We start from the raw sequence: 17,821 nt of genomic DNA, 5'->3' as shown, positions 1-17,821 counted from the left end.
TTGGCTTACACAAAATACCATTAGAAGTTTAATTTACAGATAGGAAGTTCAAGGCACTTCAGAAATCCCCACGCCTATGGCATGGAAATGGATGGCATAACCTGGGGTCAGCAGCGAAGCTTTCTGTGCTGCTGTTTGTTGGTAAGACACAACACCAGGAAAAAGTGTGACCGTGCTGGGAGAAGAACTGCAGAATGATTGGATACACGTGTTAAATACCAAACTTCTATGGGGTAAAGATCAGGCCCAGGCTCTGAGTCAAGGGCCCAGCTGGTGTGCTTTGCTCAAGGTTATGAGGAAAGGCTGGCATTTTGTGAATCCCAGGAAGAACACTGACTGACATATACATCACACCCCAGAGCAGATGTTTTAAAATCCAGTTTCAGTGTAGAGACCTACTCAGTTGCTTGGTATACACCTATGGGAAGTGAGAGCTTTCGACTCTCATAGCTTGTCAAGAGACGTGGTCAGGTTTGATAAGAAGTAACAGGATGCTAGAAGATTTCAGCCAAACTTTCCTAAAAGCTACTGGAAAATACTCACACCTACTTCCTGTAACATACAACTATTGACATGCACAAACAGTAACTTAAAGGAACCAGCAAGTAGAAGAAAAGTAAAGCTCAGGCTCAACTCCCACCTAATAATGACCTTTCCACAGTCTGATTGTTTCTGCCTTTGAGGGGCCAGCTCTACATCTGATGGGAAGACAGAATTCGTGGGACATAGCACTGGTTATACTCTTAATCCTAAAATGAAGTGCTGTAGCCCTTAGGGCTGTGGGGTGGAGGGAGCAGCTGTCGTATTTAGGCTAGGAAGACTTCTTGGGACAGGAGAATGTGGGGTAGGGTTAACAGAGTCTGGGGACAAGCCCTTTCATCTTGAGAAGTGGGGGACAGATTACTATTAGTGACCACATTTATATGAATTTAAGTACCTCCTTGAACTTACACGGTCTGATTGTCTGGAAGGCTGTAAACCTACGTATATGTAAAGTTAGGAGGAAAATACGGGCAGAGTTCGATAGCGACTAGTACCAGGCAGTAAAGCATAAACCCAGGGTGCAGGCCAAGTCTCTGCAATTCTGGTTTCATCTGTGTGGAGGTTTGCGGGTGGAAAGCAGGGACGAATCTTTGGCCTTGGAACTGAACGTCGGGGCTCTCCCACTCACGCGCTGTGTGACCTTGGAAATCACTTCTACTCAACTTACACAATAGGGACAAAACCGGACTCCTCAGGATTACTGAAGGCCAAAATGACCTAAATGTTGCATTCAAAAAGTAGGATAGTAATGGGACCCAGTGCAATTAGAGGATAAAGGAAATACTTAACTACACATTTCATTTGCATCTCGCCAAAAAACCCTGGAAACTGCACATTAACCTTTCCATTTTAGACACTACTGAGAGGCAGACAGCGCCGGAGAGTCCCGCCTCGATTCTTCGTGGGACTCCCACGGGCGGGAGCCGGAGGGCGGAGGTCCGAGGAGCTCATCAGAGCACCCGTCCCGGGGGCAGTCCGCAATCAGCCGGAGCGGGGGCGCCGGCGGCTCGGCCGGGGGAGCGGGAGGCTCCTCACCTCGGGCTCTGGGTTCAGGCCCCGCGTGGGGCGCGGGGATTACGCAAAAAAATCACTTAAGAATAAATGAGCACGCGAGAAGAAGACACCGCGCCCCGCGAGGAGGAAGTGCAGTGTCGCCTCGCCCCCGGGGCCGTCGCGGCAGGGCGGGGGTCCGGCGGCGGCTGGACGGGCAATCCCAGCGCTTTCGGAGGCAGCGACGGACTATTCCTTCCGGGTCGCTGCTCTCCCCGCCCAGAAGGGGCCAACGGGCGACTGCCCGGGGCGCCTCGCACCACACACGAGGCCCGGGTCCCAGCGAGACCCCGGGGCCGTGCGGCAGCCCAGCCCGCGGACCCAGCCGGCCGCAACTCGTGCGCCTGCGCCGAGCGGCCCGGCCGCGGAACCCTCCCCGGTCCCGGCATGCCCCGCGGCTGCGGCATTTCCCCCCCCCCCGCCCCGCCCCGCCCCGCCCCGCCCCGCCCTCCGCGGGCCCGGCATTCTCCGCGGGGAAGATGGCCGCGACGGGGAAGGCCCCGGCCGTAACGGGGCGCTAGGCCGTACGCCCCGCGGCCTGCCCCGAGGGCCGTGCGGGTCCGAGGAAGTGAGCTCACAGCCCAGTCCCACCAATGCGTGTTGGCTCCTCTTGCCGTGGCCATGGGGACGTCCCAGTAACGCCTTTGCCCTGACAGGCCGTCCCAGCATTTCGCAGGCCTGGCCTGGAACCTCCCGAGGGCTGCAGTGCAAGCGCTGCGACGGAGGCACAAGGCCAGTCAAGCAAGTCCCTCCGTCCCGACCAGCGCGACGCCGAGCACTCCATGCCTGCGGGCGGAGAGAGGCGTGGCCTCCCCCAGGGCAGCCACCTCTGTTGGTTGCTCTGCGTTTTCACCTTAAGGCTCTGGTAAGGAGAGGCTGGGGGCTGAGGAGAGGAGGGGGCGGAGCATCGCGTCGTCCCCGCCCCTGGGGTGGTGGGGGAGGGGGACGGGGGTGGGGGAGGGAGTGCGTGATCCTGCACCGCGGAGGCGGGGAGCTCCCTGTTTTCTAGCTTCTGATCTGTGCCCCCCACCCCCACCCCCATCCCCACCCCCATCCCCCCACCCCCATCCCCACCCCCCCCACCCCCCATCCCCACCCCCCCCACCCCCATCCCCACCCCCCCACCCCCCCCACCCCCATCCCCACCCCCCATCCCCACCCCCCCCACCCCCCATCCCCACCCCCGGCTGCAGCCAGGCCGAGGCTCCTGTGCGGGCGGAGCAGCTGTCAGGTGGGTGATGGTGTGGTAACTCGACACCCCCGTAGTGTTTTCTTTTGACACCCTCCCATTTAACGGGAGCACAGGTGGGAAAGGGTGGCGCCACGTGGAAGGCAGCGTTGAGCTGTGCTGAGAAGTTGGGTGGGCAGCACCTTTGGGAGAAGTATTTTCTAAATGAAGCCCGGGGCTGGCATTTCTCTCCCTTCTCAGTGAGCACCTCAAATTTGCCGTGCTGGCTGGTGGAAGAATTTGTGGTGGCAGAAGAATGTGCTCAATGTTCTAATTTCCAGGCCGTGAGTATTTATTCTCTCTCCCGTGTTTTGTTTTGTTTTTTTTTTTTAAGATTTTATTTATTTATTCGACAGAGAGAGACACAGCGAGAGAGGGAACACAAGCAGGGGGAGAGGGAGAAGCAGGCTCCCCGCCGAGCAGGGAGCCCGATGCGGGGCTCGATCCCAGGACCCCGGGATCACGACCTGAGCCGAAGGCAGACGCTTAACGACTGAGCCCCCCAGGCGCCCCTCTGAAGTGTTCTGATGTTTATTATCCACCATTCCCATTAGAACTCTTTGTTGGTTCTCTGTTGCCCACCAGCGCTGAGTCATAGCAGTTGGACACCTGCCCCTTCTGAATGGCATTCTTTCTGCTTCTGCTGCCCTTACCTGACATGTGCTTTGGTCTTTTTCTCCTGACAGAAAACCACCCCTGAATGTGGTTCCACAGGGTATGTGGAGAAAATCACATGCAGCTCATCTAAAAGGAACGAATTCAAAAGGCAAGTGTTGTTTCTCATCTTGAAACCTCCTAGATCACCTCTTCTGTTCTTGTGATTTTCGGCAGGTTAATAGCCTCACATCTTTCTGTCTGGAGGTAGTGTGGTATATAGGAAGAGGGGGGGAATCAACGTATTTGAACCTAAGTTCCAGCTCTACTTCTCAGCACTATATCATTGGTCTTTTCTCATCAGTAGAATTGGTTAATGCCAGTTTTGTTTACCTCACTGGAAAATAAGTTGAACGATATATTTGAGTGGGATTTGTGTAGGGGAAACGTTAGAAGGCTGACTGTGGGTTTTCCTCCTTTCCCCTCAGATGTATCTTGGTTAGGCTTCACTAGAAGGGAGATTGGAGGGAGAGGTGGTCCAGCCTTCCCTGGGAATAACTGTTTCTTCCTGCTCTTAGCTGCCGCTCAGCTCTGATGGAACAACACTTATTCTGGAAATTTGAAGGGGCCATTGTGGGTGTGGCCTTGGTCTTCGCTTGCCTTGTCATCGTTCGTCAGCGACAGCTGGACAGAAAAGCTCTGGAAAAGGTCCGGAAGCAAATCGAGTCCATATAGCTACCTTCCACTCTTTGATAGGGGTCTTAAGGATTGTACCTCGAACACAGACAGTAGAATGAATGGACTTGTGCCCTTCATTCTTGGGAACTTGTGGTGGCACCTCTTTCTCTGTCTCTTGTCTAGATCATTAACGAGCAAAGTATAGAATAGTTTTCTTCTCTATTATGATTTGGTTTGGTACAGGAAGTTCTGGTGGCAGAAATGGAATAGCAACCTTAGGCCCCAGTTTACCAACTACCTACCTTCCTCTTTTCCTGGTACTTACTTAAAATTTTCAGGATATAATTTCAGCAAAAAAGTTTATTTGTCAGCCAAAACCTCTGTTTTCCCCAACCCTAACCCCAAAGAAAAAATAAAATTGCAGATGTGTAACAAAAGTATCTGAAATGCCTCCTCACATAGCCTGGGCCTTGGGGTACAGACGCTTAGGGGGTCTTGAAATGATTCAGACCCCTGAGGCCAAAGAACTCTGAATGGGAATCCCAGGGGGAACCAGAGCCATGGGGGAATCCTGGATTCCTTATTGCAGCTGGGAAGTGGGCTGGGAAATGTTCCAGCTCACATCTCATCTGCATGCAGTCCAGTTCTGACATGCCCACTGGGGCCTGTCTTCCCTCCCATCTTCTCCAGCAGGGTCCTTGTTGAGCCATTTACACCCTTGGCCCTAGGTGGCCCCTCCAATCTGGACTCTACCACTGTGGTCTCCAAATTTTCTGTCATGTCCTTGTGAGTCAGGATATTTCTGGAAATCACTGTGGGGTGAAAGAAAAAGGGCAGTAACGGAGTGCTCCCTTGGGTAGGGAGATCCTAGACAGGACAGGACCTCCCTCCCACCTCTTGACTACCCTGGAAAACCCCACCCTGCCCCTGCCTCACCTCCATGAGGCTGGTGATCCTCAGTCCCAGCTTCCCGGGGACCCTGCAAGGGGCTGACACTGGGCAGGACGATGAGAGCCAGAGAAAAAAGAAGGATCTGGAGAAAGCAAAAGGACACTTGGACTGTGGGGACACTAAAGGAAGAGACCCAAGGGCAGCATGAACAGAGGGCAGTTGGAATCATCAGGGATGGGAAGGTAGGTATGGTTGGGAGTGGGGGGAGATGGGAAGAAGAGAGTACCAGAACACAAGTGCTGGTCTGGGCAGCTTTGTTGGAGGTTTGGGCAATGAGCATCTGCAGCTGGCGGAGCTGAGTTCCCAGGGAGCTGGGGAAGGAGGAATGAAGAATCAGCTTTCCTGGGAGCTCGTGCCCCTGTGTGCCACTCACCCTTCCCCCTGGGGGTGCACACTATGCTTTCACTTACATATTGTACCTCTCCAGCTCCTGGACTTTTTTCTGTAGTTCCTGGTTCTGTGCAGAACAGGCAGCCGCTCTGGGGAGTGTGGAAAGGTAGGACCGTCTGCAATCAGGTGGTCCCTGACACTGCCTTGGTAAGGAAGGAGGCCCAGACATGGCCCACAAGGGGCCAGACATGTAAGTCCAGACATACCTGCTCTCTAGCCCGTCGATGTACTCTTTCTTCCGTCGCCGACTGTCCTGAGCTGACTGCTTGTTACGGATCTTCCTCCTGACCTTCTTGAGGATCCTCTCCTCTGCCTAGGGGCCCAGGGTGTGTCAGTCCTGGGCCCTTAACCTCCCTCAATTCCCCACTTGCCCCTGTAATCCTGGCTCTTCAGAGGCCATGATGGGGCCACTGGGTTAGGGTTGGGATGCCCTTTGGGGAAGCATGTTACCTTGGTGAGAGGCAGGTGAGTGGGCAGGGAAACCCCTTCCTGTCCCAGCAGACGCTTCTCCTCCTCTGTCAGGAACAAGGTTTGACAGGGCAGCTGGTGGAGAACAGAGATCAATGAGAAGGGGAGGGGGTCTTCCCTTTCCCATCACCCAAGGCCACTCCCCCTGCATGCCTTCGGGAGAGAGTTTCCCATTTGCACTAAGGAATAAGTAACCATGAAAATGAGGTGAGGGAAGGGACCTTCATTCAGACAGGCTCTGGACCAAGCCAAAGGGGCCTCCTGGGGCTATGAAGGGAGAAAAGAGGGCTTGTGTTACATCCTTTGCCCCCAGACTTAGGACCTTGGCACTCTGAGCAAACTAGGGAGGGCTTGTTCTGGTCTACACCTCCCCAGACCTTAAGGGTTTTTTAAGACAGGGAGGAACTCACTAAGGCGGGGTTTGCTTAATCTCACAGCAAGCAAATCATTCACGTTTGACCACTAATTTCCATTTGGCAGAGTGTGTTGTCTCATCAGGGTCAACCTCAGGGAGCTCCCTGGGGTAGTGACCAATTTTCCCTCAGGGTTTGAGCCCCACTTTCAAGACTGAAGCTCTGTATCCTCTCAAAGAACTCCCAAGAGCCACGAGATTTAGCAGCTTCTCGTAACACAGTATGTGGGGCAGGTAGATGACATCTGATGAACCTGAGCCTATCAACCGAGCAACCTGCCTTTCTGCTACTCCTTTTTGAAATATTTATGCTTCACTTTGACTTCAAAGGAATTTGTTTCTGGTATTGACTCCTAATGGTCTTTGGCTTTTAGCCAAACCATTTCTTGTCTTCTTGCCTTTTCCTGATGATCCCTTCTTGCTCCCCTGAAACCACAAACTTCCCAGTATTTTGATGTGAACACAAGCATAGAAGCATCAGACTTCTTAAGGTCCCTCAATCCTGAGCTGCTTGCTTGGACTCCGGTCCCAGCTTCAACCACAGACTGGCAGGAAGGCTAGAACCTGTTCCCTATGTTTTGCACACAAGCAGTTCTTTCTAGTGACTGTTGGTCAGCAGTGACCTGAGCAAGACTCCTCACCCCCCCCCCCCCCGCTGAAAGCAGTGCACCCAGCCTTCTGAAGGCACCCAGTGTGTGACCCCCTGGGCAGCGGGCGCAGCTGCACAGTTGCTCCAGCAGAAGCTTCTACACCTTGTGCCTCCTAGCAGGCTGAGTTCCCAGGCAGCCCCTCCCACTCTGTGTCCTGACCCGTGGCTGAGTAAACTGTACACAAGTTCTGGGCTTTCTCCCAGGCCCTTTCCCCAGACTGGCTCATCCCACCTTCTCCTTAATTATCACCAACTTACCTCCAAGGGCTTCTGTCTCCCTTGTCCTTTCCCGCTCTTAGTTGCTCGTGCCTCTCTGATCTTCAGGCCCACAAAAATTGGGGCAAAGAGTTTAGCATCAGTTACCCCCCTCCCTCACCCCCTTTCCCCATCTGTGTGGGTACATATCGTTGTATCCAGGGGTACTGGATCTGGCTGACTGAAGACTCACCAGGGTCACAGGAGGCACTGGGTTTACAGTGCCCGCTCTGGGCAGGGTGTGAGGGTGAGCATCAAGGGGCAGCTCGAGGACCGTGCAGGCATCAGGCACCATAAGTGGTGGGCTTCGCTGATCTGAGGGAGACACAGGTAGCTAGGAGAAAGGAGATGAAGGGTATACCCTAATGGCAGCAGGGCCTGAGGAGAGGCACAGGTTGGGAAAACCCCTTAGCCCCAGGACGAGGGCTGGACCTGAAAGGCCATTGTCCCCTTCCCACAAAGAACACACCTAGCTGGAGAGAGAGGAGCCCTACAGCTGGCCCAGCTTCCCCTTGCATCCTCTCCAGGCCCCCTGCCTCATAGACAATCTCATAGAGAGCAGGGGAATTGGGTGCTTTGGGGGCAGGAGGACTGTCCGGATGGCCAGGGTCCTCGGAGATTCCACTGTCACTACCAGGAGATGCTTCTGAGCAGTACACTTCATTGGGATCAATGAAGAGCTTCAGGAAATCTTCAGGCTCACTCTCTTGAAGGTCCTACAGTGCAAGAGAGCATATATGTGTGCAGAGAAGCGTTCTGGAGAGCTACCTGACGTCAGACCCAGATCCGTCCCAATTCAATTTCAGTCCTTTGTGTCCTTGGACATGGGGGTAGTTACAGCTCATGTCCACCCTAGGGGCTTGGCTCGGCCCACCCTCTCCTGTGTTCCTCACACTCACACAGCCACGGCTCCCGCTGGGCTCCCAGCTTCGAAGACCCTGTTCTTGGAGCTTAATCCCTGGGACCTCTCGAGGGGGGCAGTGGAGTCCCAGCTCCAGGAAGGCTCCTGTTGAGACCTCTTCTGGGGGCTCCAGCCACACGTCCAGCAGGTCGGGGGTTCGGAAGTCCATTCCGCGGGGAGAGCTGCAGGAGGGTCAGAGCACTCTCCCCACACAGCTGCCGGGGGAACCCTTCCTCACCTGCCACCCGGGGATCTCGCCTCCGGCCTTACCTCTGCTGCAGACCGGCGAGCCCACCGCTTCCTTGCCTGTTCCGAAGAGCCCAGCCCGCCCAAGCCCGGAACACCGCCGCTCTTCTTCCTTCCAGGATCTCGCATCCTGGACCGGCCCAGCCAAGCCCCGCCCCCAGCCTGACACCCGGAGTGCGAAGTGGGTTGCCCCTGGCCGGGAGCCACGGCGGGGGCCTGCACCTGCGAGCTGGGGGTTGGGAGCCTAGGCGTCCGCAAACTGGACTTCAGGAAGGCCCAGGCAGCCTCGCCCTCTCTGCCTGTTTCTCCTAGCGACAGCAAATCTCCCTGAGAGTTTGGGGGCTCTTCAGGGAAGGACGGCGATGGCTGTGACCGGCGCACACGAAGTGCCTTTTCTCCTCCCGTCACCTGTGTCAGACGAGCGCACGACAGGCTGGAAAACAAAACCAGAAAGCGGCGACCCGGCCCCCGGAGACTCGGGAGGCATCCCTTCCCTAGCCCCGCGGCGCTCTTGCCACTCGTGGGTCTGATTGGACGCAAGAGGTTGTTTTTTGTTTTTTTTAAGATTTTATTTATTTATTTGACAGACACAGCGAGAGCGGGAACACAAGCAGGGGGAGTGGGAGAGGGAGAAGCGGGCTTCCCGCGGAGCAGGGAGCCCGATGCGGGGCTCGATCCCAGGAGCCCGGGATCGTGACCTGAGCCGAAGGCAGACGCTTAACGACTGAGCCACGCAGGCGCCCCGACGCAAGAGGTTTGAGGGGCAGGACAGGGAGCCAATGGGAGTGCCACCTCGAGTCACGCCGCGCGCTGACTGGCCGGGGGGCTGCCGAGGGAGGCGGGCCACCGCGGTGGCCGCCCGGAGGATTTCGAGGCCCTGCGGCTGCGAGCCCGGGGGGGGGGCAGGTGCGGGGAAGCTGGGAAGCTCCGAGGACGCGGGGCGGGGTGTGCGGGGGCGGGGGTGGAGGAGCGGCCGCCCTTGCTTCCGCTTGCCGCGTGACTGCCGGCCCCGGTTAGGACGCAGGCGAGGGTGACCAACCTGTAGGCCCGGCTAGAGCTCTGAGCGCGGAAGGTCGCGCCAATCTGCATCAGAGCGTTGGCTGCCATGTCCGCGCTCCCGGGACTCCGCTAACGGGCGGGAGGGAAACTGGAAGGTTAAAAAGGCATTGAGGTTTGGTGTGGGAATTTGTCTTGTGTTTGGGTGTAATTGCCAACAGTAGTATGTGTCCTGCATTTATATAGTTCACCAAATGTTTTCATAAACATTGTTCTGTCATTTACTCTCTGAAGTAGGCAGGGCAGGTGATATTTTACCAACTTTACCGATGAAGAGACAGAGATCGTGATTAGAGGGTAATAATACCAACACTCGTGATTGTTTGCCTTGGCCTAGTGACTGATGAGCCAGGAATTCATTTCAAATACAGTAATGGAGCTACCCTCTGTGAATAAAGCAGGAAAGCTTGGGGTGTGGATCCAGAATTCATTCAAACTGGTATTTCCTTCCTTCCTTCCTTCCTTCCTTCCTTCCTTCCTTCCTTCCCTTTCTTTTTTAAGATTTTATTTGACACAGAGAGACAGCGAGAGAGGGAACACAAGCAGGGGGAGTGGGAGAGGGAGAAGCAGGCTTCCCGCTGAGCAGGGAGCCCGATGCGGGGCTCGATCCCAGGACCCGGGATCATGACCTGAGCTGAAGGCAGACGCCTAACGGCTGAGCCACCCAGACGCCCCTCAAACTGGTATTCTCCTCATGAAAATTGTATGTGCTGAGGGTAAAGACAGGAACAGTATTTAATATTTATTGAGTAACTATCAGATGCTCAGGCATTTTCACATCACTCATATAATTCTCATAGCAAGTCATAGCTGGAAAAGAGAAGTAACTTTCTCAAAGTTACTCTGTAAGTAGAACCAGGGTTTGGATGCCTGAGCCTACATTCTCTACACTATACTAAGCTATCTTGCTGGGGCTTTCTCAGATTTCCTGCTCATCTTCCTGCATTCCTGCTCAAGTAGTGAGGAGACAAAGCAGGCTCCCTAGATCGATGCAGGGCTCTAAGGAAAGAAGAGCTGTCCTTGCCTAGATCTTTCCTAGAGCAAGATAGGTTTCAGAGGGCTTCCTGCAGGTTGCATGTGCAAAGATGATTACGAGGAAAATATAATCAGCTTCCATTAATTAGAACTGGAAGGAACCTCTGGCATCATCTTCTAATCTGACTTCCCTCTTTCACCTGCTTTATCAAGTTCCTGAGAGGAAAGATGACTTGCTTAAGATCACACATCAGGGGCGCCTGGGTGGCTCAGTCGTTAAGCATCTGCCTTCAGCTCAGGTCATGATCCCGGGGTCCTAGGATCGAGCCCCTGCATCGGGCTCCCTGCTCAGTGGGATGCCTGCTTCTCCCTCTCCCACCCCCCTGCTTGTGGTCTCTCTCTCTTGCTATCTCTCTGTCAAATAAATAAATAAAATCTTACACACACACACACACACACACACACACACACACACACACACACACACCAAATTAAGGTAGAGGGATGCCTGGCTAGCTCAGTCAGTGAAACAGGCAACTTTTGATCTCAGGGTTGTGAGTTTAAGCCTCATGTTCGGCATAGATCTTAGTTTAAGAAAAATTTTGGGGGCACCTGGGTGGCTCAGTCGTTAAGCTTCTGCCTTTGGCTCAGGTCATGGTCCCGGGGTCCTGGGATCGAGCCCCGCATCGGGCTCCGTGCTCGGCGGGAAGCCTGCTTCTCCCTCTCCCACTCTCCCTGCTTGTGTTCCCTCTCTCACTGTGTCTCTGTCAAATAAATACATAAAATCTTAAAAAAAAATTTTACAAAATACAAAAAAAATTAATATTAAAAATACAAATTGGGGTGCCTGGGTGGTTCCATCGCTTAAGCACCCGACTCTTGATTTTGGCTCAGGTAATGGAATTGAGTTCTGAGTTGGGCTCTGCCCTCAGCGGGGAGACTGCTTCAGGATTCTCTCACTCTGCCCCTCTGCTCACTCTCTCTCTCTCTCAAATAAAAATCTTAAAAAAAAAAATTAAGGTAGAGCTGGGACAAGTACCCGGGTGTCCTGTCTCCCAGTCCATGATTCCTTGTTAATGTTACTAATTATCAATAATTTTAAGGGGCGCCTGGATGACACAGTCGGTTAAGCACCCGACTCTTGGTTTCGGTTTGGGTCATGATCTCCAGGTCTTGGGATCAAGCCCTGCGACAGGCTCTGTGCTCAGCATGGAGTTTGCCTGAGGTTCTCTCTCCCTTTCCTTCTGCCCCTCCCATTCATGTTGTCTCCATCTCTCTCTAAAATAAGTAAATAAATCTTTAAAAATAATAATAATCTTGAAAGCATAATTTACCACAAATTGCAGCTTGCACAATATTCTCTCAAATAATTTGGAGTTTCCTTTTTTAAATTTAAAAAAATTTTTTTAAAAATTTATTTATTTGAGAGAGAGTGCGCACAAGCCTGGGGGAGGGGCAGAGGGAGAAGCAGGCTCCCCCTTGAGCAGGAGCCGGATGTGAGGCTCTTGATGCCAGGACCCCGGGACCATGACCTGAGCCGAAGGCAGATGCTTAACGACTGAGCCACCCAGGCGCCCCGGAGTTTTTTTTTTTTTTTTAAGATTTTATTTATTTATTCATGAGAGACAGAGCGAGAGAGAAAGAGAGAGAGAGAGAGAGAGAGAGGCAGAGGGAGAAGCAGGCTCCCAAGGAGCAGGGAGCCCGATGCGGGACTCGATACCAGGACCCTGGGATCATGACCTGAGCTGAAGGCAGACGCTTAACCATCTGAGCCACCCAGGCGCCCCCGGAGTTTTCTCTTAACAGTAATTGTTATCTTTGAATTAAGAGCTTGGAACAGCAATGATCTTTTTTTTTTCTTTTCCGCAATAATGATTATTAAATGATGGTTACAGCGCTAACCCGTTTCACTTACATCCTGATCTTAGAGCCCTGTGTGATTCCTTTCTCCTGGGTTCTCCCTCAAAAAGTCCTCACAGTAGGCCGCCTGGGGGGCTCGGTAGTTGGGCGTCCGCCTTCGGCTCAGGTCATGGTCCCGGGGTCCTGGGATCGAGCCCCGCATCGGGCTCCCTGCTCCGCGGGAAGCCTGCTTCTCCCTCTCCCACGCCCCCTGCTTGTGTTCCCTCTCTCGCTGTGTCTGTCTCTGTCAAATAAATAAATAAAATCTTAAAAAAAAAAAAAGTCCTCACATTCCCTCTTAGGGAAGTTTCTGGCCTCCATTTCCAGAGCCTTAGAGACATTACTCCTGCCTCTTCTTGAGACAATGAGGTCTTTTCGCCTTTGAAAAGACTAGGCCGAGCTCCCTTCTTTATTTCCTCTTTTACACCCTCCCCTCCCCTGAGGTTAGAAGATTCTGATAGCACAGGGGGGGTGGGTCAAAAGGATCCAGGCTAAGGAAACGATGAGGGTCCTGAGTTGAAAATACTTTGGCGCAATCAAGGAACAGAAAAGAGAAAGGAGGCCAGCAGGGCTGGGGGGAGAGGAGTTGCAGAGTTCCAGGTGCGTTTGGAGAGAAGCCTGTTCGATGCCCTGAGGCATGGTGAGGATGGTAAGTTGGAGCCCGCTGAGAGCAGCTCTTCACTGGGTAGGGTCTGGGCCACCCCTGGGCTGGGTCCCACCAGTGCCCGCACACCCTCAGAGAAGACGGAAGGCTGCACAGAATGCGCTCAGGCCACCGGTAGTCAAGAGGGATAATTTTCAAGAAATGCCCTCTCTTCGCGATTTTCCTTTTCCAATTCTGCCTTGTCGTTTTCCTTTGTTGCGGGTGTTGGAGAGGGAAGTCAAGCAAAGAAGTCAGTCCTAAGAAGAGAATGTTTTCCCTCTGGCGCCAAGGTGCGCGGAAAGGCTCTTAGAGTCTTCCAAGAGATGGCTAAGAAGACGCTGCCCAAGACCAGGAAGAAAACCCCAGCGATGCAGAGCGGAAGACTTGGGAATGCCGAGTGGGCTCGGACTCCCGCCTCGCCCGCGGGCGTTCTAGCTTCCGGCCGGCGGGGCCAGTCCTACCGCCCCGAAGCGCCCCAGGCCCGCAGCCCCTGGACCCGCCCCCTCGAAGCCCCGCCCCTAACAGCCCGCTGATTGCCCTCAGAGCACGTCACTCCTGGCAGGGCCACGCCCTCCTGGCGCCGTCATTGGCCGGCGGCGGCGGGGAGGCGGGACGCGGCGGGGCGGGGTCCGGAGTCGCGACGGAACCCGGCGGCTGCGGCGGAGGGGGACCCTGGCGAGGTGAGTGTGCGCCCGGGCCGTATGGGCTGGGCGGCCTCGGCCCGCCGCGACCCCGCCGCCTGGGGGCCCTGGCGGTGGCCGTCAGCGCGCCGCTCTCCGCTTCCGGCGCGCGGCTGGGGAAACGGGAGCGGGGAGTGATCCGCCCCCAAATTCCCCCTGCCCAGGTGGCCCACGAAGCTCCCCGCGACACCTCTGCGCAGCCCGACCCCCTCGGCTCCGTCCCCTCTTTCCTGCGGGGGGCCCGGCCTCTCCTCTCCCGGGAAGACCGAGCTTCAGGTGAAGGGGTAATGAGACATCCACACCGCCCTGACGCTGGATCCCCCGCGCGGGGTCCCCGAATGAGCCATCCGAAGGGGTGCAGTCTGCGGGGGAAGGGGACCGTTCCCAGTCCGGGAGCGCATGAGTTACACTGGGCTGGGGAGGTTGGGGGGCGGCAGGGTGAGGGGGCTCCCGTCCGCTGACCAGCTCTCCCCTCTGCTTGGCTCCTTCTTCAAGTGACCATTGCCCCACTCGCGTTGTCTTAGGTCCGAAAGTCGTTGGAGCAGCTACAGCCACCATGGGGCCCTGGGGAGAGCCAGAGCTCCTGGTGTGGCGCCCGGAGGCGGTGGCCTCGGAGCCCCCGGGGCCCGTGGGTCTGGAGGTGAAAATGGGCGCCCTGGTGCTGCTGCTCTTGCTCACTCTTCTCTGCAGTCTGGTGCCCATCTGCGTGCTGCGCCGGCCTAGGGCCGGCCCCGAAGCCTCAGGTGAGCCTCTCCTGTTCCCTGCTGGGTTGGGGAGGGCTCTGGGGGCTGCGGAGTTTCCCTTAAAGACGGGAAGGCAAGAGAGACCGTTGCTTGGGTTGGGGCAGTGAGGCTTGAGGGGGTTCATTTCTCACTCCCGTCTGTGCTCCACTCCTGTCCAGCCTCCCGCCAAAAAGCCTTGAGCCTAGTAAGCTGCTTCGCAGGGGGTGTCTTTCTGGCCACCTGTCTCCTGGACCTACTGCCTGACTACCTGGCTGCCATAGATGAGGCCCTAGCAGCTCTGCACGTGACGGTGAGCCCTTGCTGCTGCATGTGACCCTGTGTGTGTGTGTGGGGGGGTGTTCAGTCACACACCCGTGGGAGACACGGTCATTCACATCTCTTCCCAGCACGCTCCGTGACCGTGTGACCGTGTGGAAGGCGCCTAGCATGGGACCCTATGAATTGTGACCTTTAGTGATGGGGCATAACTCTTCCTGGGGTGCTCCCCTTCGCCCCCAGTCCCTCTGTGACTGCTGTGCACTCTTTTGAGTTACTGAGGGGAGCCTCGTACAGGCATGTGACCTACTCTGTGAGTTTCTCAGTCACAGCCTCTGAGAATCATCTTCACTCTCACACCACTTTGCTGGCAGTAGAGGGCCCTCCAGGCCTGGGAAGGGTGGGAGGCCTGGAGTTCCTGACCTAAAACGCCATAACCCAAGGAAGTAGGATGTGAAGAAGGTCGAGTACAAGGCGTAGGGAAGTCTCATGGGAAAAGCTGAGACAGTTGTGTGGAGGTGCCAGGAAGGCACCCTGCGCTCTTCCTCTTCCTAAGACTGGGGAAGTAACACAGGATGTACCTTCTGTGAGTGAGTGACCGTCGCCCTGTATGACTCTGTGTAAGTCTCAGTGACCCCTGATAGTTTGTGGCTCTGTGTGTGAGCATTTGGTGAGGTGGGCAACGTGTGATCCTGTGTGTGTGTGCATTTGTGTGTGCATTCACACCCGTGCACGCCTACATGTCTGCATCAGTCACTCTCAGCTGGGGGTGGTTTTGCACCCCCTTCACAGGAAGCATTTGGTAGTGTCTGGAGACCTTTTTGGTTGTCACAATTGGGAAAGGAAGGCTTTGTGCTTACTATTGGCATCTAACGGATACAGGCTGGGGATGCTATTAAACATCCCACCGAGCATAGGACAGCCCTCCAAAATGAAGAATTATCCAACCCAAAATGTTAATAGTGCCGAAGTTGAGAAACTGGTCTATATGTAGTACTATGAGCGACACTATCATCTATGTGATTGTGTGTGTCTTTGTGTAACTGAGAGTAGCCCTGCATCTATGGGGGACCCTAAGTCTGTATAACTAGGAGTCCTCGAGACTCTGAACTTGACTCCTCCCCATTCTTGGCCTGTCTCCTGAACTTCTTGCTGCCCTGTCTGCCCACAGCTCCAGTTCCCCCTACAAGAGTTCATCTTGGCAATGGGCTTCTTCCTGGTCCTGGTGATGGAACAGATCACACTAGCTTACAAGGAGCAGTCAGGGCCACCACCTCGAGAGGAGACAAGAGCTCTGCTGGGAACAGCAAATGGTGGGCCACAGCACTGGCATGATGGGCCAGGGATCCCACAGGCAGGTGGAGCCCCTGCGGCCCCCTCAGCCCTGCGTGCCTGTGTACTGGTCTTCTCCCTGGCCCTGCACTCGGTGTTCGAGGGACTGGCGGTGGGGCTGCAGCGAGACCGGGCTCGGGCCCTGGAGCTCTGCCTGGCTTTGCTGCTCCACAAGGGTATTCTGGCAGTCAGCTTGTCCCTTCGGCTGCTGCAGAGCCATCTGCGAGCGCAGGTGGTAGCTGGCTGTGGGATCCTCTTCTCATGCATGACCCCTCTGGGCATTGGGCTGGGTGCAGCTCTGGCAGAGTCGGCTGGGCCCCTGCACCAGCTGGCCCAGTCTGTGCTGGAGGGCATGGCAGCTGGCACCTTTCTCTATATTACCTTCCTGGAAATCTTGCCCCAGGAGCTGGCCACTTCTGAGCAGAGGATCCTCAAGGTCATCCTGCTCCTTGCAGGCTTTGCCCTGCTCACTGGCCTGCTCTTCATCCAAGTCTAGGGAGCTCCAGGTACCCTTGACCTTCCTTTTCCACCCCAGCATATGAAAATAAGGAGTGGAGAAGGGAGGATTAAGGATCAAAGGGTTCTCTGGGAGATAGGGATGGAGTCTTTGGGATTATCTGACCAATGGGAGGGATGTGGTAGACAAGATCGTGGCCCCAAGGGACAAGGGACAGTCGTATCACTAAAGACATGGTCAGTGATTCATATTGGGGAAGACACAGTGCTAGAATCCGGGGTCAGACACTACATACAGGGACGAGCTGACAATGGGAAGGCTGGGGGCAGGCACCCAGCGGCTGTGGGATGGAGGTGTGAGGAGGCACAGCCCAGAGTCAGCAGTCCTGGTTCTAGCCCATTCCAGCCCTCTGTCCTTCTTGGGGTGGAGTGGGCTCCTTCTCTTCGCCCCTACTCCATCTGTCTCCTGCTTCCCTTCTCCCAGGGGACTAGTGCCAGACGGCCTCTTCTTGCCAGTTTTGGTACCTTCTCTGGCTTGTCTAGTCCTGCTCACTTCTCTGTTTTTAAAGTGCCAAATAAATCCCTTCCCTCTTTGTCAAAAAGCACAGTGATGGCACTGAACCCTGCCCAGCACCTCAGCAGAGGGGCCCTGCTTGCTCTTTATTTGGAGGCAGCCATGTTTGCTGAGTTGAGGTTAGGGGAGGGTTGGCGGAGCTACGGCCCCCCACCACTACTGCACCCTAGGAGTACTGAACATGGAAATGGTGCCCCTATGCCCAGGTGAGAAATACTGAGCTGCCAAAATTTTTTTTATACCAGAGGAGCCCAAGGGGAAGGCTCACCCCCAGCTATTTTTGGGGAGGGAGGGCTGTGGATAGAGCCATGTTCTCTAGAATCTATTTTACTAACTGACCTGTTTTGGGACTTGTTACCCAAATAAAAGATGTTTCTGTACATTTGTGCAGTGTCTGATTCATTTATCTTGGGCAAGGGGTGGGCACGTGGCCAGTCTGAGAGGGCCTGAGTCCCAGACGTTTATACCTGTTTTAATATCCCTACTCTCACTGCTTTCCTTCTGGCTCCGTAGTCCCCTTCCCTGACGACCCAAATTTTCCCTCTTTTGTTCCTTCCTTCTTCCCGCCCTGTCTCCACCCCTTCCCCTTCCTCCCCAATCCTTCCCTCTCCCGCATCCCGCTCCCCTTCGCGCTCGGAGGCTCAAGACCAACTTAGAACTACTTTTCCCAGCTTGCCCCGCGCAGGGAGGAGCCGGGGGGAGGAGCCAGGCCCCCAGGCCCCGGGGCCACAGGGCTGCTGGGAAATGGAGTCCGCTTCCTGTCCGCGCTGCTCGCCTGGGGCCGCGCAAGGGTTACGTAAACAAACTACAGTTCCCGGCGGCCCTCGCGCGCGGCAGGTCCGG

The 17,821-nt window shown here is 55.2% G+C and overlaps 3 protein-coding genes across 5 annotated transcripts; 2 read left to right on the top strand and 1 right to left on the bottom strand.

Moving 5' to 3' along the window:
• Nucleotides 1-2,044: 2,044 nt before the first annotated feature.
• Nucleotides 2,045-4,533, top strand: JTB (jumping translocation breakpoint). Its single transcript, XM_088016806.1, has 5 exons — nucleotides 2,045-2,458; nucleotides 2,787-2,824; nucleotides 3,023-3,105; nucleotides 3,508-3,587; nucleotides 3,994-4,533. The coding sequence occupies exons 1-5, from the start codon at nucleotides 2,376-2,378 to the stop codon at nucleotides 4,148-4,150; spliced, it is 441 nt and encodes a 146-aa protein (XP_087872932.1). The 5' UTR covers nucleotides 2,045-2,375; the 3' UTR covers nucleotides 4,151-4,533.
• On the bottom strand, nucleotides 4,477-8,460 carry CREB3L4 (cAMP responsive element binding protein 3 like 4). 2 transcript variants are annotated; one of them, XM_028090326.2, is made up of 10 exons: nucleotides 8,390-8,460; nucleotides 8,118-8,301; nucleotides 7,688-7,934; nucleotides 7,412-7,533; nucleotides 5,885-5,977; nucleotides 5,641-5,747; nucleotides 5,455-5,523; nucleotides 5,271-5,355; nucleotides 5,030-5,126; nucleotides 4,477-4,905 (listed from the first exon to the last, which is right to left on the bottom strand). In XM_028090326.2, the coding sequence occupies exons 2-10, from the start codon at nucleotides 8,286-8,288 to the stop codon at nucleotides 4,712-4,714; spliced, it is 1,185 nt and encodes a 394-aa protein (XP_027946127.1). In that variant the 5' UTR covers nucleotides 8,289-8,301; nucleotides 8,390-8,460; the 3' UTR covers nucleotides 4,477-4,711. The 2 variants fall into 2 exon arrangements, with proteins under 2 accessions (XP_027946127.1, XP_027946128.1); XM_028090327.2 differs by lacking the exon at nucleotides 7,688-7,934 and having other exon boundaries at nucleotides 7,412-7,552.
• A 5,106-nt stretch (nucleotides 8,461-13,566) lies between these two features.
• On the top strand, nucleotides 13,567-17,358 carry SLC39A1 (solute carrier family 39 member 1). Of its 2 annotated transcripts, XM_028090325.1 has the most exons (5): nucleotides 13,567-13,618; nucleotides 13,783-13,894; nucleotides 14,143-14,361; nucleotides 14,520-14,650; nucleotides 15,788-17,358. In XM_028090325.1, the coding sequence occupies exons 3-5, from the start codon at nucleotides 14,175-14,177 to the stop codon at nucleotides 16,442-16,444; spliced, it is 975 nt and encodes a 324-aa protein (XP_027946126.1). In that variant the 5' UTR covers nucleotides 13,567-13,618; nucleotides 13,783-13,894; nucleotides 14,143-14,174; the 3' UTR covers nucleotides 16,445-17,358. The 2 variants fall into 2 exon arrangements, with proteins under 2 accessions (XP_027946126.1, XP_027946125.1); XM_028090324.2 differs by lacking the exon at nucleotides 13,567-13,618 and having other exon boundaries at nucleotides 13,802-13,902.
• The last annotated feature ends 463 nt before the right edge of the window (nucleotides 17,359-17,821 follow it).

The sequence above is a fragment of the Eumetopias jubatus genome, unplaced genomic scaffold, assembly GCF_037043125.1.
Source record: "Eumetopias jubatus isolate StellerSeaLion01/CBP00866 unplaced genomic scaffold, mEumJub1_p1.0 scaffold_12, whole genome shotgun sequence".
In the NCBI taxonomy this organism is placed as follows: Eukaryota; Metazoa; Chordata; class Mammalia; order Carnivora; family Otariidae; genus Eumetopias; species Eumetopias jubatus.
The sequence above is the reverse complement of the archived record's forward strand: the minus strand, read 5'-3'. Positions and strand labels throughout refer to the sequence as shown.

Bases quoted from the DNA above. Each gene is read 5' to 3' on its own strand.
- JTB (XM_088016806.1), top strand. From the start codon at position 2,376: ATGCCTGCGGGCGGAGAGAGGCGTGGCCTCCCCCAGGGCAGCCACCTC. The intron at 2,459-2,786 runs GTAAGGAGAGGC...CCCCGGCTGCAG, and splicing joins GTTTTCACCTTAAGGCTCTG to CCAGGCCGAGGCTCCTGTGC. The intron at 2,825-3,022 runs GTGGGTGATGGT...CTCCCTTCTCAG, and splicing joins GCGGGCGGAGCAGCTGTCAG to TGAGCACCTCAAATTTGCCG.
- CREB3L4 (XM_028090326.2), bottom strand. From the start codon at position 8,288: ATGGACTTCCGAACCCCCGACCTGCTGGACGTGTGGCTGGAGCCCCCA. The intron at 5,748-5,884 runs GTAACATGCTTC...CTGGGCCCCTAG, and splicing joins CTCACCTGCCTCTCACCAAG to GCAGAGGAGAGGATCCTCAA. The intron at 5,524-5,640 runs GTATGTCTGGAC...CACACTCCCCAG, and splicing joins ATCGACGGGCTAGAGAGCAG to AGCGGCTGCCTGTTCTGCAC.
- SLC39A1 (XM_028090325.1), top strand. From the start codon at position 14,175: ATGGGGCCCTGGGGAGAGCCAGAGCTCCTGGTGTGGCGCCCGGAGGCG. The intron at 14,362-14,519 runs GTGAGCCTCTCC...ACTCCTGTCCAG, and splicing joins GGCCGGCCCCGAAGCCTCAG to CCTCCCGCCAAAAAGCCTTG. The intron at 14,651-15,787 runs GTGAGCCCTTGC...GTCTGCCCACAG, and splicing joins TAGCAGCTCTGCACGTGACG to CTCCAGTTCCCCCTACAAGA.